A 16761-nucleotide genomic window follows, 5' to 3' on the forward strand; every position below is an offset into this window, starting at 1 on the left:
AGCGCAAGTGCTCGCTACTTGAGTTTGCATCGGGTACTCAGGTATGCACCATGTACAGCGTGTGCTCGAGTGACATGCTCGAGTCCCTGCTCCGCATGTTTCACGGTTATTAGACACCCAAAAAAAAACATGCGGGGATCGCTCGTGCATGGCAGGCAATCCCCGTAAAGTTTTTTGGCTGCGAAGCATATGGGGCAGAGACTCGAGCATGTCACTCAAATACCCACGATACTCAATGCATACCAGAGCACCCGATGCAAACTCAAGTAGCGAGCACTTGCTCTCAACACTAGTCGCCATATCGTCATCTTTTTTTCTTACTTTTGAAAAAAATCCCAACCCCAGCCCTAACCCTAGCACAACCCTAGCCCCAGCACAACCCTAGCCCCAAACCCAGCCCTAACCCTAGCCCAATCCTAACCCAAGAGTTTATTTTTGACGCCGTTCCTTGTGCGGTATAAGTGATTAGACGACTTTATTCTTCGGGTCGGTGTGATTACAGCAATGCCAGAATCATATGGGGTTTTTATGACTGACAGCTGTCACACACTAAAAGACGCATTTTTTGTAAAATCTAGTTTTTGCATCGCCATATTTTGAGAGCTATAATTTTCCAGATTTTGGCAGTCATGTGACGGCTCGTTTTTTGCGGGATGACTTGACGTTGTTATTGGTGCCATTTTCAGGCACGTGACATTTTTTGATCGCTTTCTATTCCGATTTTTGGGAGGCAGAATAAACAAAAACCAACAATTCAGGAATTGTTTTTTTTTTTTTTTTTATTCTGTTCCGCGTGTGGTAAAATTGATGAGGTAGCTTTATTCTTCGGGTCAGTACGTTTACAGCGGTACCACATTTGTATCATTTTTCTATGTTTTGGCGCTTATACACAATAAAAGCTATTTTATAGAAAAAAATATTTTTTTGTATCGCTTTATTCTGAGAGCTATAACTTTTTTATTTTTCGGCTGATGGAGCTGTATGGCGGCTTGTTTTTTGCGGGACGAGATGACGTTTTCAGCGGTATCATTTTTATTTATATGCGTCTTTTTGATCGCGTGTTATTCCACTTTTTGTTTGGCGGTATGGTGATAAAGCATTGTTTTTTTGCTTCGTTTTTTTTTTTTTTTTTACCGTGTTCACTGAAGGGGTTAACTAGTGGGACAGTTTTATAGGTCAGGTTGTTCCGGACGCGGCGATACCAAATATGTGTACTTTTATTGTTTTTTTTTTATTTTTTTTATAATAATATTTATTGATGGGTACATTATATTTTTATTTTTGGTGTATTATTTTTTTTATTTTTTTATAATATTTTTGCACATTTTTTTTTTTTTTTCCACTTTCACACAGTTTATACACTTTATTACTTTGTCCCACTCTGGGACTTTCACTTTTTTTTTTCTGATCGCCTGCATGGCACAGGAATGGAGCACCATCCCTATGCCATGAAGGCTGTCAGAAGTGCACAGTGTGAAGATTGCTTGGAGATGCACTGCGCATGTCCAAGCAATCTTCCTGCTCTCTGGTGACCCGGATGTTGTCATGACGACATCGGGTCGTCATGGCAACACCCGGGAAGCCTTTGCAGACTGCGCTGGAAGCCGGAAAAGGAGGTGAGTATCGCCGATCACCTCCCCTTGCCCCCGCAATGCCGCGATCGACTTCGATGTGTGCGCGCGCGATCGCGATGACGTACTAATACGGGTCTGGCTCTTAAGTCCCAGGGCACAGACGCGTATTAGTACGTCAGATGTTATTAAGGGGTTAAGTGATTAAATTTACTGTAGCAAAGGTTCATCTCAGCTAAAAGTGTAGACCCTTAGATCAGGAATAGGACATTTCAGAACTTTCCCAGATTCTTTTGAAAAAATATTCCCCACAAACTGCATTGAACTACTGTACCCATTTTATTATATATTTTAGGAGTCTGTCCATTTTAAACCGACTCAACAAAAATGGACTCCGACTCCACAGCCCTGAGGTCAAGGTGCTTGAGATTTCTGCGAGGGTGTGCAAGTTTGTAGCGTGGGGATTGTGAACTTTTAAAGGAGAGGGTAGAGAATGTAAGTAGGTTGTGGTTAGAAAGAGGGAGAGGCGAGTTAGGGAATAGGAGGGTGAAGATTAGGTCCATTGTGTGGCCGTGTTTGTGAGTTGGGGTGGAAGACCATTGAGCAAGCCCGAAGGAGTAAGTTAGGGATAGAAGCTTAGAGGCAGAGGAGAGTCAAGTGTCAATGGGGATGTTGAAGTTGCCCATGATGGTAGTTGGGATGTCGACTAAAAGGAAGTGAAGTTGCCAGGTGGTGAAGTGGACGAAGAAGGTGGTGGCTGGCCCAGAGGGCGGTAAATGACTGCCAGTTGGAGGGGGGGAGTAGATGTGCATACAGTGCACCTCAAAAGAGGGGAGTGTAATGGAGGGCGGCAGTTGGATTTGGGTGAAGTAGCAGTTATCTGACAAGAGAAAACCTACTCCTCCACTATGCTTGCCGCTGGAGCTGGGCGTGTGGGAAAGGTGGAATCCGCTGTACGAAAGAGCAGCTGGAGAGGCCGTTTCAGTGGGGATGAGCCACGTTTTAGTGATGGCGAGGAAGGAAAGTTTGTTAGTAATGAAAAGATCATGGGTGTAGGAAAGTTTGTTGCAGATGGAGCGAGCGTTCCATAGTACTCCTGTTAGTGAGGCTGGGGAAGCAGGGGCTGGGCGGATGGATGTAAGGTTCGAAAGGTTGTGAGAGTTTGTGACAGATCGTGGATAGGAAGCGGAAATGACTGTGGTGATTTGGTGAGGAGGGCCAGGATTTGGAGAGATATCGCCAGCAGTCAGAAGGAGCAGGGAAAGTGTTAGCAGGTGGAAGCAGGAGAGGGCATGAGGTGGCTGTCTGTGTTTGAAGACACAGGAGTGCATATTAAGGAATAGTTCCGAGGAGGAGGTGATATGAATGGGGAAGATGGAGGGAGAGAATAAGAGTTTATTACTTGGTGTATGGATTAGGGGGGTTAGTAGAAAATGGAGGAGTAGGGGAGAGAGTGGAAACAAACAGAAACATTGTTTACTTTGCCTGGGTATCCAGTTTCATAGGTTCAATTCAGGTCTAATTCAACATGTCACATTTGTATGATTCACACTTGTGAATTCACACTGGCAGACTACATCAGCAGACTGAGTGCTCACAATATATGCTAGCAAATGCATTCAGGTGTTAAGCAGAGGGGAGAGGCCTCTGACCCATCTTTATCAGATAATTACAAATTGGGCCAGATGCAGGATGTAACACAAGCAAAGTAAAAGAGGCCGGTCATAAAGAAAAGAAAAATGTTGAATAGGGGTCATGCAGTGGTCAGCTTACAAACATACTGAGTTGTTAGTGAGCTCAGGAGACGTAAGGTATATCACACATGTGGAAAGTTGGGTGCCTTACCTGCAAGAAGAATAGACAAATGGACATGATGATTAGAGTGCCATGATCATAGATGACAAGATGCAGACTGTATACATAGTGTTAAATTCAGGTTTAATTCAATGCCACACTTGTATGATCCACACTTGGTGATACACAGTGGCAATAAATGTTATTTATTAACTATTTTGTGTGACATAGCTCTCTGATTTAAGGGCATAAAAATTCTAAGTTTGAAAATTGTGATTTTTTTTTTTTTGCCAATTTTCCAATTTTTGTTCACAAATAAATTCAATTCATGTCAAATGTTACCACTACCTTGAAATACAATGTGTCATGAAAAAACAATTTCAGAATTAGCGGGATCCGTTGAAGCCCTTGAGTAATTATCTCATATAGTGATATTGATCAGATTTAAAAAAATGAGGCCTGGTCATTAACCTACAAAATGGCTCAGTCCTTAAGGGTTTGAGGCAGAAACAAGCAACAACTAAAGTCGGCTGCTGTAAAGGCCTGGCAAAGCATCACAAAGGAGGAAATAGTTTTTCGTGGCGTTTATGGCTTCCAGACTTGAAGGGGTATTCCCATCTCCAAGGTCCCATCCCAATATGTAGTAGGTGCAGTAGTAGTAGTAATAATATTAGCAAATACCTCCAATTAGAAATGTAATATAGTTTTTCCTGATTCGCTGTGTCTCTTTTCGCATGTGCAGGCATTGCAGGACCTTAGGTATCCATGGTTACATCCACTGATAAAGTGACAGCTAGCTGCTAGTGGTCGTAACCATGGATACCTAAGGTCCTGCAATTCCTGCACATGAGGTAAGTGGCATAGTGAATCAAAAATACTATACTGCATTTCTAATTGGAGGTATTTGCTAATAATAATAATTAATAATATTACACATACTATGTATTGGGATAGGATCTTGGAGATGGGAATACCCCTTTAAGGCAGTCATTGCCTGCAAAGTATTTTGTACATGAGAAGCGCTGTATTTGTACAAAAAATAAGCCATCACAGAGCTTGGCAGTCGGGCAGGGCTGTGGAATCAGGGTCATGAAGTGGGAGTTGGTATGAAATGGACCTACTCCGACCACTAAAATATATAATAAATTGGTACAGTAGTTCAATGCGGGATGTGCTGTAAATGTTTTCATAAGAATTTTGGAAAGTTATGAAATTTTCTATAAATGTCTGTTCTGTTCCTGATCTAAGGATCTCGGCTTTTAGTGGAGATGAATCTGTGCTGCACTTTATGTACACGCTCAGTAGTGACCAGTGCTGTGGAGTTAGAGTTGGAAGTTGGGGCAATTGAGGAATCTGAGTCTGTGGTTTGACTTACTGATTACACAGCTCTGGTTTTGGGTCTCCAGAAAATGGCGACCCAACACCTCTATTTTTTTTTTTTCAGACTTCTATTTTTTTTTCCACCATTAAAATGATAATAAAAAAAAACCTGGAGATGTTTGTTATCGCCTTAATCGTACTGATGAAGAGAATTAAAAGGTAACTTTTACCACAAAATGTACACCGTAAAAACAATTCCTAAAAAAACACATCCAGAATTGTGTTTTTGTTTTCACCATTTCTCCTTACTTGAAAGTATTTTTGATGTTTTCCAGTACACTATGTGGTAAAATGAATGTTGCCATTCTAAAGTAGAACTCGTCGCCCAAAAAAAACAAGCTCTCGTGTGTATGTAGATAGAGAAGTAAAATTTGTGCTCTGGGAAAAAGGGGGAGGAAAAAAACAAAAATGCACCCCCCCCCCCTCCAGAAATTTGCCACGTTGTGAAGAGGATAATATCCAAAGAACTTCAGACTGAGCGAATGCCACATGAAATGATTGTTTCATAACATGTCGTGCACTGAAAGAAGCACTCCCATCAAAATGTTTATCTTAATATATTGCAATCATAATATATTCTAGCACTGCTTACTTAAAATTGCTCATTTTGTCCTTCAACCCAGTTAATTCTTATCTTTTCCATTAGGTCTAAAGGCCCCGTCACACTAAGCGATGCAGCAGCGATCCCGACAACGATACGACCTGTCAGGGATCGTTGCTGCGTTGCTAATACATCGCTGGTGAGCTGTCAAACAGGCAGGCTCTCCAGCGATCAGGGGAGCAGCGATATCGTGGAAAGAATCTTTCCACGATGTCCTGCTCCGGTTACCAGCCTGCTGCTGAAGCAGGAGCAGGCTCGTAACCATGGTAAACAGCGGGTTACTAAGTGCGCGCGTGCCCCTAGTAACCCGATGTTTACCATGGATACCACTCTGCTATGGTGCGCGGGAGGTTACCGTTCACCTTAGCAGAGTCGTATCCATGATAAACAACGGGTTACTAGGGGCACGCTCGCACTTAGTAACCCGATGTTTATCATGGATACGACTCTGCTAAGGTGAACTGTAGCCTCCGCGCACCGTAGCAGAGTGGTATCCATGGTAAACAGCGGGTTACTAAGTGCGCGCGTGCCCGTAGTAACCCGCTGTTTACCATGGATACCAGCCTGATCGTTGGTCCCGCTTGTCAAACACAGCGATGTGTGCTGGCCAGCGGGAGGCCAACGACCAAAAAATGGTCCAGGACACTTTGCAGCGATCAGCGACCTCACAGCAGGGGCCTGATCGCTGCAAAGTGTCACACATAGCGACATCGCTGGTGAGGTCGCTGTTGCGTGACCAAAACCGTGACACAGCAGCGATCTCGCTAGCGGTATCGCTATGTGAGACGGGGGCTTAAGACATCATGTGATTAAAAACGGACTAGCTGAATCCTTCTAAGCTCTACGTAGAAAGAGGAAGTCTCTTGCAGTTAAGACTCAGCAGAGCACCTGGGTTAGGAGTTGAAGAAGGTGGGTGGCTCATGCAGGGGAAAGAGACTTCCTGATTCTACATACAGCAGAGAAGAGAGAAGAATTAACTGGGTAGAAAGACCAAATGAGCAATTAGAAGTACACAGTGTAAGTACACAGTGCTATGTAATAAGATGATTGCAATATTTTAAAGGGAAGGTGCTTCAATGTTTATTTTTGTCGATATTCTTGATTAAATAATTAGTTTTAATACAAAATTAAATTAACTGTTTTTACGTTTTTTTTTTTTTTTTTTCTGCAGCCACTTGGGATGCAATTTGCATTTGCTGGTGTGTAACAAGTCAACGACACTTGCCTCAAATACGTCAACCCCTGCATGTTGAAGTTTGCTGTTGTTGTCCGACCGCATTTCCTTCACTGTGGCTGCCTCCTGCTGTGACCTGGGCTGGGCACACCCCCTGGGCTGGCCAGGTCACGCCTATGGGAGGAGATCGGCTCTATTTTTGTGAAGCCCACAGCGTACGCTGTGGACTACATTTTCCGCGAGTCACCGCTCACTGCTTGGCACAAGCCGAGTGGTGGCAGGAGATGCAGGGAGCAGAGGTCCTGGATAATGGGAGTATCAGCGGCAGGGAGCAGTGATCGCAACCTGGCATCAGTAGTATAACACAAGGCTGCAGATCACCGCTCGGTGCCACCGACGCGTGCACAGCAGAGAAATTCCCCCTTGCTGTGCACTGAACACATTGACTCAGCTCTGCTATGTTACTGTAAACTGACATAGCAGAGCCGTAAATCTAATACCCATCATGGTGACTATGTCAGGCGTTTCCCACATGTCTACTTTACATCAGCACAACCAAAATTTTTTATTGTTAGGAAGTTATAAGGGTTAAAAGTTGACCAGCGATTTCTCATTTTTGCAACCAAATTTACAAAACCATTTTTTAGGGACCACATCACATTTGAAGTGACATTGAGGGGCCTTTATGACAGAAAATACCCAAAAGTGACACCATTCTAAAAACTGCACCCCTCAAGGTGCTCAAAACCACATACAAGAAGTTTATTAACCCTTCATGTGAATGAACATTTAACTTTCACAAAAATATTACTTTAGACCCCAATTTTTTTTATTTTCGCAAGGGTAACAGGAAAAAATGGACCCCAAAATTTGTTCTGCAATTCCTCCTGAGCACGCCGATACCCTATATGTGGGGGATAACCAACTGTTGGGCACACGGCAGGGTTTCGAAGGGAATGAGTACCATTAGACTTTTTGAATGTAAAATTTGCTTGAATAATTAGCGGACATGTTGCATTTGGGGAGCCCCTGGTGTGCCTAAACAGTGGAAACTCCCCACAACTGACACCATTTTAGAAACTAGACCCCTCAAGAAACTTATCTATATATGTGGTGAGCACCTTGAACCCCCAGGTGCTTCACTGAAGTTTATATTGAGCCATGAAAATCAAAAAATCAAACTTTTTCCACAAAAATTTATCTTTTAGCCCCGATTTTTTTATTTTTTATTTTCACAAGGGTAAGAGGAGAAAATGGACCCCAAAAACTTTTGTTCAATTTCTCCTGAGTATGCCGATACCCCATATGTGGGGAAAATACAGTGTTTGGGCGCACGGCAGAGTTCAGAAGGGAAGGAGCACTGTGTGACTTTTTGAACGCAAAATTGGCTCGAATCGAGAGTAGACGCCATGTCGCGTTTGGAGAGCCCGTGATGTGCCTAAACAGTGGAAACCCCCCCACAAGTGACTCCATTTTGGAAACTAGACTCCTCAAGGATTTTATCAAGGAGTATAGTGAACAATTTGAAACTAGAGGTACGACACAGAATTTGATAACATAAGGTCATCATATTGAATAAGTTGTCATTTGTCTTGAGTGCAAGTGCTTTCTACTTGAGTTTGATACTCGAGTATGCACTATGTATCGCGGGTGCTCGAGACCTTGTCCCGCATGTTTCACAGTTGTTAGACACCCCCTCAAAAAACAACATGCGAGGATCGCTCGTGCATGGCTGGCAATCCCCGCAAGGTTTTTTTTGGACCGCGAAGCATATGGGCGGAGACTGGAGCATGTCACTCGAGCACCCGCGATGCTCAGTGCACACCCGAGCACCCGATGCAAACTCAAGTAGTGAGCACTTGCGCTCAACACTAGTCGCATATCGTCTTTATTTTTTTTTTCTTTACTTTTGAAAAAATCCCAAGCCTAACAGAACCTTAGCACAACCCTAACTCTAGCGTTTATTTTTTACGCCGTTCCTCGTGCGGTATAAGTGATTAGACGACTTTATTCTTCGGGTCAGTGCGATTTCAGCTATGCCAGATTTATATCGGGTTTTTATGTTTGGCAGCTGTCACACACTAAAGGCGCTTTTTTTTTTTTGTTGTAAAGACTAGTTTTTGCAATCATTTTTCCATATTTCGCCTGATAGTCATGTAAAGGCTTCTTTTTGCGGGAGAAGTTAACGTTTTTATTGGTACCACGCTTTCTATTTTGATTTTTGGGAGGCAGAATTAAAAAAAACAAACAACAATTCAGGATTTGTTGTTTTGGATTTCTTTTTATGCCGTTCCGCGTGTTGTAAAATTGATAAATCAGCTTTATTCTTCGGGTCAATACGTTTACAGCGGTACCATATTTATATCTTATTTGTCTTGGCGTTTTTACACAATAAAAACTATTTTTATAGAAAAAATATTTATTCTGAGAGCTTTAACTTTTTTATTTTTTTAGCTGATGGAGCTGTATTGCGGCTTGTTTTCAGTGGTAATATTTTTATTTACATTCGTCTTTTTGATGGCGTGTTACTCCATTTTTTGTTTTGCGGTATGATAAAGCATCGTTTTTCATTTATTTATTTTTTACCGTGTTTAATAAAGGGGTTAACTTGTGAGATAGCTTTATAGGTCAGGTTGTTCCGGATGCCAAATATGTGTACTTTTATTGTGTGTTTTTTTTTTTTTTTTTATTATTTTTTAAATACTTTTACTTTTTATTTATTTATTTTATTTTTTCACTTTCTGACTTTTTTTTTAATTTTTTTTTTTTAACTTTTACAATTTGTCCCTCTATGCAGCAGCATCTCTATGCTATACAGTCTGTCAGCCCCTGCAGAGGCACAAGTTACTTTGATCCTGCACTGCGCAAGATCAAAGTAACTTGCTGATGCCTGGTGACCCGGATGTCGTCATGACATCGGGTCACCTTGGCAACTACCGGGACCTGGCACAGACAGCGCGGGACGCCGGAGAGGAGGCAAGTAATCCACGCTTACCTCCCCTTGCTCCTGGAATACTGTGATCGACTTAGATCGCAGCATTTCGTGGGTTAATGTGCCTACAGCGGTGCGGGACCGCTCCAGACACATAGCATCGGGTGTCATCTGTGAGGATTAGCTGATACCCGGCAGCGATCGCACCCGCACAGCTTGTGTGCGGCCCCGATCGCCGGTCAGTAATAGTACGTCCCTGGTCCAATTAGCCCAGGTCAGTACGACATACTATTACTGATCACGTCAGAAATGGGTTAACATTGTGTAGAAATAATGTTCTTTTATATCTGTCCTCTCTTGCACATTGCTTTTTTCCTTACCTTAAATTAAGGTATATAATATATTTTTCTCACTATACTGAGTGGGCTCTTACAAGAAGAAATGGTGGAGAACTTCATTAAAATAAGTTGATTTGCTAAGAAAAGACCCTTCTTTTTGAGTAGAACTGAATTGTAGTTTCTTTGTAGGATCTGGCCCTTTTTTCATGCTTGTGTGTAGCGCTCTATTTCTGCATGTGTCTTTTTCTCATTTCGCAATATCTAAGCCTTTGATAATTTTCTTTTTGATAGATCCTATTACTGAAAATCGTCAAATGTCTAGTTCGTTTAATGGAGATCTCAATGGCCTGATGTCTGATCCTGTAGCATACCCACAAGATGCAACAAGTGTTGAAGCTACTGCAACTTTACTGGACAACTCTCTTACAGATATTGAAATTCCATTCTCTGAAAAGCAAGTGATGTAAGTGGCATTTTATGCTGATACGCTCATGGTTATCTTATGTTCTGGGTTGATATCCTCTTTTAACCCCTACCCTACTTTGGATGTACGTATTGGTGTGTTCCTAGAAATGGACAGTACCGATTTTTCATGGCAATTTTTGCGGGCACATAAGGTTTGCCTGCATGAACGCCGCTGGAAACTTGGCTTAAGTGATAGCCAAGCTCCAACTGTCACAGCTATGCTTCTAAACCTTCTAAATGCTGCTATAGATAGTTATTGCAACATTTAGGAGGAGGGGGACTCCCTCTCCCACTTGATTGGCTCCCCCATGACACGATCATAGAAGCCTTATGGTTGCCATGACAACAGGAGGTCAAATAATGACCTCATGGTCTGTCATCTACAGTGGCCTGTTAGACTATGCCAAGCGCATGGTCTAAAATGCTTTATGACACTATCACACTGACAGCTGTAATGCATTAAAGTACATGTGTATTGCAATGCATTATACCAGTGATCAGAGAAATAAAAGTCAAAGTCCTATAGAGGGACTAAGTTAACCCCTTTCTGATGTGAGCCGTAATAAGTTCCTGTGACCTGGGCCTTAATGACTAGGTGCATATCATTACGTCTCACCGATCGCTTCGGAACAAGCTGTGCGGGTGCGATAGCCGCCAGGTGTCAGCTGATTTTGACAGCTGACAACCAGCACTAAGTGTCAGAAGCGGTGTGTGTAGATAGATAAAAGGAAAATCCCAAAACAGCACTAATAACGTTAAAAAGGCGGGTGCACGTCCTCAATATATTTAATTTTGTACCCATAAATAAATATGAAAAAAAACAAACAATAAAAGTACACCTATTTAGTAACGCTGTGACCGGAATGACCTGACCTATAAAACTGTCCCACTAGTTAATCCCTTTAGTGAACACGGAAAAAAAAAATAAACGGTGCTTTATCATACCGCCGAACAAAAAGTGGAATAAAACATAGTGAATAAGATGAATATAAATAAAAATGGTACTGCTGAAAACACAATCTTGTCCCTCAAAAAACAAGCCGCCATACAGCTCCATCAGCCAAAAAATAAAAGCATTCAGGATAAAGCAATGCAAAATTTTTTTTTTCTATAGAATAGTTTTTGTGTAAAAGCGCCAAAAGATAAAAAAATATATAAATATAGTATATCTGTGAACGTACTGACCAGAAGAATAAAGCTGCCTTACCAATTTTACCACATGCGAAACAGCATAAAAAAAAACACCCCCCCAAAAAATTCCTCAATTGAACCATCCAAAAACTGTCAGCCAAAATATGGAAAAATTATAGCTTTCAAAACATGGCGATGCAAAAATTAGTCTTTTCAAAAAGACAACTGCCAAACATTAAAACCTGCAATAAGATGGAGAGGGGGTGCCAATAGCGCTGTTACCCAGACAAGTAGTGGAAAAAAGGAAAAAGGATGCTCACCTTGGTGAGTTGTGAAATGCACAACTCATATGATGGTATATTGGAGTGCTGCGGAAGACACCAAACCTCAAGGGTCCGAGTACCATAAGTAGTAAAAGACTCGTTTCGTGGACGTCCTGTCCACTTCGACAAGCTATGCACTGATGAAGTGGACAGGACGTCCACGAAACGCGTCTTTTAGCTTCTAAATAAATGGATTCTTAACCAAGCACTGGGTATTGCATCACTTCGTTTTGACCCGGAGGAGCGCGGAATCATTGGCACTTTCTTGCATCCACTACTTATGAAACATTAAAACCTGATATAAATCTGGTATCGCTGTAATCACATTGACGTGAAGAATAGTTGTCTAATCACTTATACCACATGAGGAACGGCTTAAAAATAAATAAAACCAATTTTTCACCTGCTGCTGATTTGTTCATTTTGCCTTTGAAAGATCGCAGTGTGGCTTGGCTTACGTTTATCCTGCTCTCTGCCTGAGCGCTTACACCGGGGTTTCCATGTAAATCTCTGAAATAAGTGATTCAGACAGAACCCCCGGTGGCAGATAAAGCTACCGTGGATGGCGTCTGGCCTGTGATCCCACGGTGTCCGTCTTTTTTATTAGGCGTGCATAAAAGTGCCATCGGCAACAGTTTTGTGAACCTCTGAAAAAAAGGAATCCACTGAACAGAGGCCAGATTAAGTCCAGAGTAAGGCCGGTTTTGCACGTCCAGATATTTCCGGTACCGGAGATGTCCATGTGCACCTGTGTGGCAACCGTATGCCGCATCAGGAGTACACTTACCGGTGCCTGGGAATCAGCGGTACAGATAGCGCTGTTCCCAAGCGCCGGGTGCTGAACGCTGCCCTCATCTTTGTCTCCTGCCGACGCTGCGATCAGCGCGAGTAAGGGACAATGTTGAGAGTAGTATTTTGCTCCTGCTCTGTCCTGGTGTAAAACTATGAATAAAATAAAAAAAAAAATCCTTTTACTCGCCTGTCCGAAGATGTCCATCGCTGTAACCCATCTGACTGCTCACGCCGGGGAGAGTGACTGGCTCCTGCGAGCTAGCCCCGGAGGTGTGCTGAGCTCAGTAAGTGACAGGACACCGCTCGCTTAAGTGAGTCACTCTCCCCGGCTCCTCTGCGTGAACAGTCAGGTGGGTTACAACAGGGGACATCTGCAGTAAGCGTCCACATGTTTCTCATTTCTGTAGAGATGAGAGCCTGCCTAATTTACTGGTGCATTTCTCCAGAAGCACGAGCTGGGCATAACTCACTGGCCACTACAACATACTGGTCACTACAACGGCAGTTAGCGATTTTTCACTCATTAGCATCCACTGCTGCTTTTTTCTGGAAAACACCCATGTAGTTAAAATCCTTACCACACTTGTACATAAATTCCCAAATGGGTAGAATTTCCAAAATGGGGTCACTTGAGGGGGGATTCTGCTCTTCTAGCACTTACTGTCTCTGTTTATGAAGTCTGCATACTATTCTAGGAAAATCTGCTCTCCAGGAGGCAAATATCGCTCCGTCCCTCCCGAATTTTGCCATCTGGCTAAGCAATACTACACAGCCACATATGAGGTATTTATAAACTCAACTAAAATTGTGTGACAAATTTTGGTGCCATTTGTGAAAATGTAAAATATGGGGCTGAAACAAAAACTTGGTGGTAAAAATGTGATTATTCTTTCTTCACCGTGTAATGGTGTAAAATTGCGAGGCACATATGGTGTCAACGTTCTTACTGCACCCCTAGATGAATTCACTGAGAGGTGTAGTTTGTAAAATGGGGTCACTTATGGGGAGTTCTGCTATTCTGGCACCTTAGGGGCTCTGCCAATGTGACATAGCACTGTCAAACCATTCCAGCAAAATATGAACTCCAATATGGCGCTTCTGTCCTTCTGAGCTTTGCACTGTGCCTCAAAAATAGTTTTCAACCACATATGGGGTATTTGTGTGCTCAAAAGAAATTGGACAACAAATTTTGGGGTCCACTTTATCCTGCTACCCTTGTGAAATTTTTTTTTTTTTGGCTAAAATAACTTTTTTTTTTCTTTTCACAAGTTAATGTTATAATTTTCTGTGAAGCACCTGGGGGTTAATGGTGCTCACCACACATCTAGATAAATTCATTGGGGGTCTACTTTCCAAAAGGGAGCACTTGTGGGACATGTCCACTGTTCAGGCACATCAGCGGCTCTGCAAACACAACATGATGCCCGCAGACCATTCCATCAAAGTCTGCATTCCAAAATGTCACTCCTTCGCTTCTGAGCCCTGACATGCGCCCAAACAGTAGTTTTCTCTCACATATGGGGTATTCGCATACTCAGGAGAAATTGCACAACAACTTACGGGGTCCAATTTCTCTTGTTACCCTTGTGAAAATAAAAAAAATTGAGGCTAAAAGATAAATTTTGTATAAAATTTTTTTTTTTTATTTTAATGGCTCTACATTAACTTTTGTGAATAACTAGAGGTTTCAAAATGCTCACCACACATCTAAATAAGTTCCTTAAGGGGTCTAGTTTCCAAAATGGGGTCTATTGTGTTTTTTTTTTTTTTTTCATTGTTTAGGCACATCAGGGGCTCTCCAAACGCGACATGACGTCCGCTCTCAATTCCAGCGATTTTTGCATTGAAAGTCACACGGTGCTCATTCCATTCCTAGTCCTCTCGTGCGCCCAAGCAATGGTTTTCCCCCACATATTGGGTATCGTCATACTACAAAAGTTATTGTGCAATTTCTCCTGTTACCCATGCGAAAATAAAATAAAAATTTGGATCTAAAGTTACATTTTTGTGCAGTTTTTAGAATGGTGTCAATTTTGGGTATTTTCTGTCATAAAGGCCCCTCAAAGTCACTTCAAATGTGATGTGGTCCCTTTAAAAAAATGGTTTGGTAAATTTTATTGGAAAAATGAGAAATCGCTGGTCAACTTTTTACCCTTATAACTTCATAACAAAAAAAAATTTTGGTTCCAAAATTGTTCTGCTGTAAAGTAGACATGTGGGAAATGTTATTTATTAACTATTTTATGTGACATATCTCTCTGGTTTAAGGACATGTAACAAGGTAACTAGAAGGAATATAGAGCGCACATAGGGTCTTATCCGAGATAAAGGAAATATATGTGAAAGATAAATCAAATTCACTCACCTATTGGGGTTGTGTAAGACACAACCACTGTACTTAGCATTGGCGGCTGCTGCAAACCCCGAAACAATGATCCTTTGTTGGGTGAAGAGAATGGGGCATCAAACTGCGCTGCTCGCCTGTCAGAATTATGTACCAGAGGAATCCAAGTCGATGTAATAACAAAATAGACTTTATTTCTACGCGTTTCGTGGTGATCACACCACTTCCTCAGGACAGTCTATACACATACACATACAGGGTCTGTTATTTATAGCGAAAGGATACACATGGAGAAGCCTCCCTTACAAAAAAATCACCACACCCAGTGGGCGGGGAATCAGACTAAATGAATGTATACACCTCTGGTACATAATTCTGACAGGCAAGCAGCGCAGTTTGATGCCCCATTCTCTTCACCCAACAAAGGATCATGGTTTAAGGACATGAAAATTCAAGGTTTAAAAATTGCATCATTTTCTAAATTTTCGCCAAATTTCCGATATTTTTGCAAATAAACGCCAGTCATATCGAAGAAATTTTACCAATATGAAGAAGTACAATATGTCACAAAAAACAATCTCAGAATCAGTGGGATCCATTGAAGCGTTCCAGAGTTCAGAATTGGAAAAATTGGCCTGGTCATTAATGTGCAAACCACTTTCGGGGATAAAAAGGTTAAAAAAATATATTTTTTCCCCCAGAAAATAAAGAACAAAAAATGATGCAAATTTCACATCAATAAATATGTATATATATGTAAAAAATGAAGTACACATTTGGGATCGCTGTGTCCAGAATGAGCCGATCTATAACACTAATTAACCCCTTCAGTGAACACCGATTAAAAAAAAAAGTGGTCAGAACTATTTTAATCATTACAGCTGAACAAAATGTGGAATAAAACGCCATGAAGTCGAATGCAAATAAAAATGGTATAGCTGAAACAAGCCGCCATGCAGCTCCATCAGTAGAGAAATAAAAAAGCTATAACTCTTAAGAATTTAGCGTTTCAAAAATAATTTTCCCATCCTTAGGACAGCACAATAGAAAAAAGGGAGGATATGCCCCCTAAGAACAGCAAACCTACAGATTTAAAAGGCGGATCCTCCCCTCCCACTTCACTGGTTACCTGTCCTTGGTTACAGTCCCCGGGATATTCGGGACGTGGGCTAATAGTTTTGTGTGCATTTTCATGTCAGTATTTAGCAGATAAATCGGGTCATAACTAGAACTGGAATGGGTATATTTACCTGTTTTAGGAAGAACCCCAAAATAAGTAGTGTTGGGCGAACCCGAACAGTAAAGTTCGGCATCCGTACCAAGCGTGTGGAGTCGGTAAGCCAAACCTCCGACTTCCACTCCACGACACCGACTCCCTCATACATGGCTCATGTTTAAGTGATAAATTTACTGTAGCACAGATTCATTTCAACTAAAAGTCTAGACCCTTAGATCAGGAATAGGACAGACATTTATAGGACATTTCATAACTTTCCCAAATTCTTATGAAAAAATATTCCCCACAAACTGCATTGAACTACTGTACCCGATTTATTATATATTTTAGGAGTCGGTACATTTTAGACAGACTCCGACCACCAAAATGGGCTCAGACTCCACAGCACTGGTTCATAACGAACATCTACTGTTCGGTCCCGGACCCTGAACTGGGCCCTGTTCGGGCTCGGGTTCGGTTGTTTCCTGGGCTGTCACTTGCGTGACAGTGCAGGAAAGACAGCCTCTGATCGGCGGTAATTGCATTACTGCGATCAGAGCTCTGTGGCATCATGCTGACAGGTGTCAGCATGGTGCCACAGCTATGACGATGACCCAGCGGTAAATAGCTTACCGTGGGTCATAAGCGCTGGCTGATGGTACTACTACCACCATCAGCCTGTGCCTCCTGCCATTGGAAG

At 42.0% G+C, this 16761-nt stretch overlaps 1 protein-coding gene across 2 annotated transcripts in view; it reads left to right on the forward strand.

Moving 5' to 3' along the window:
* The window catches only part of EDC4 (enhancer of mRNA decapping 4), a 555140-nt gene that overhangs the window by 37184 nt on the left and 501195 nt on the right, over positions 1–16761 (forward strand). For both annotated transcript variants that reach the window (XM_073657960.1, XM_073657961.1), the window contains one exon: positions 10082–10253. In XM_073657960.1, the coding sequence (XP_073514061.1) occupies positions 10082–10253 (172 nt within the window). The remainder of the gene's footprint in view (positions 1–10081; positions 10254–16761) is intronic.

The sequence above is a fragment of the Phyllobates terribilis genome, unplaced genomic scaffold (assembly GCF_046119375.1).
Source record: "Phyllobates terribilis strain yellow unplaced genomic scaffold, ASM4611937v1 Scaffold_13__5_contigs__length_258822181, whole genome shotgun sequence".
NCBI classification, from domain to species: Eukaryota; Metazoa; Chordata; class Amphibia; order Anura; family Dendrobatidae; genus Phyllobates; species Phyllobates terribilis.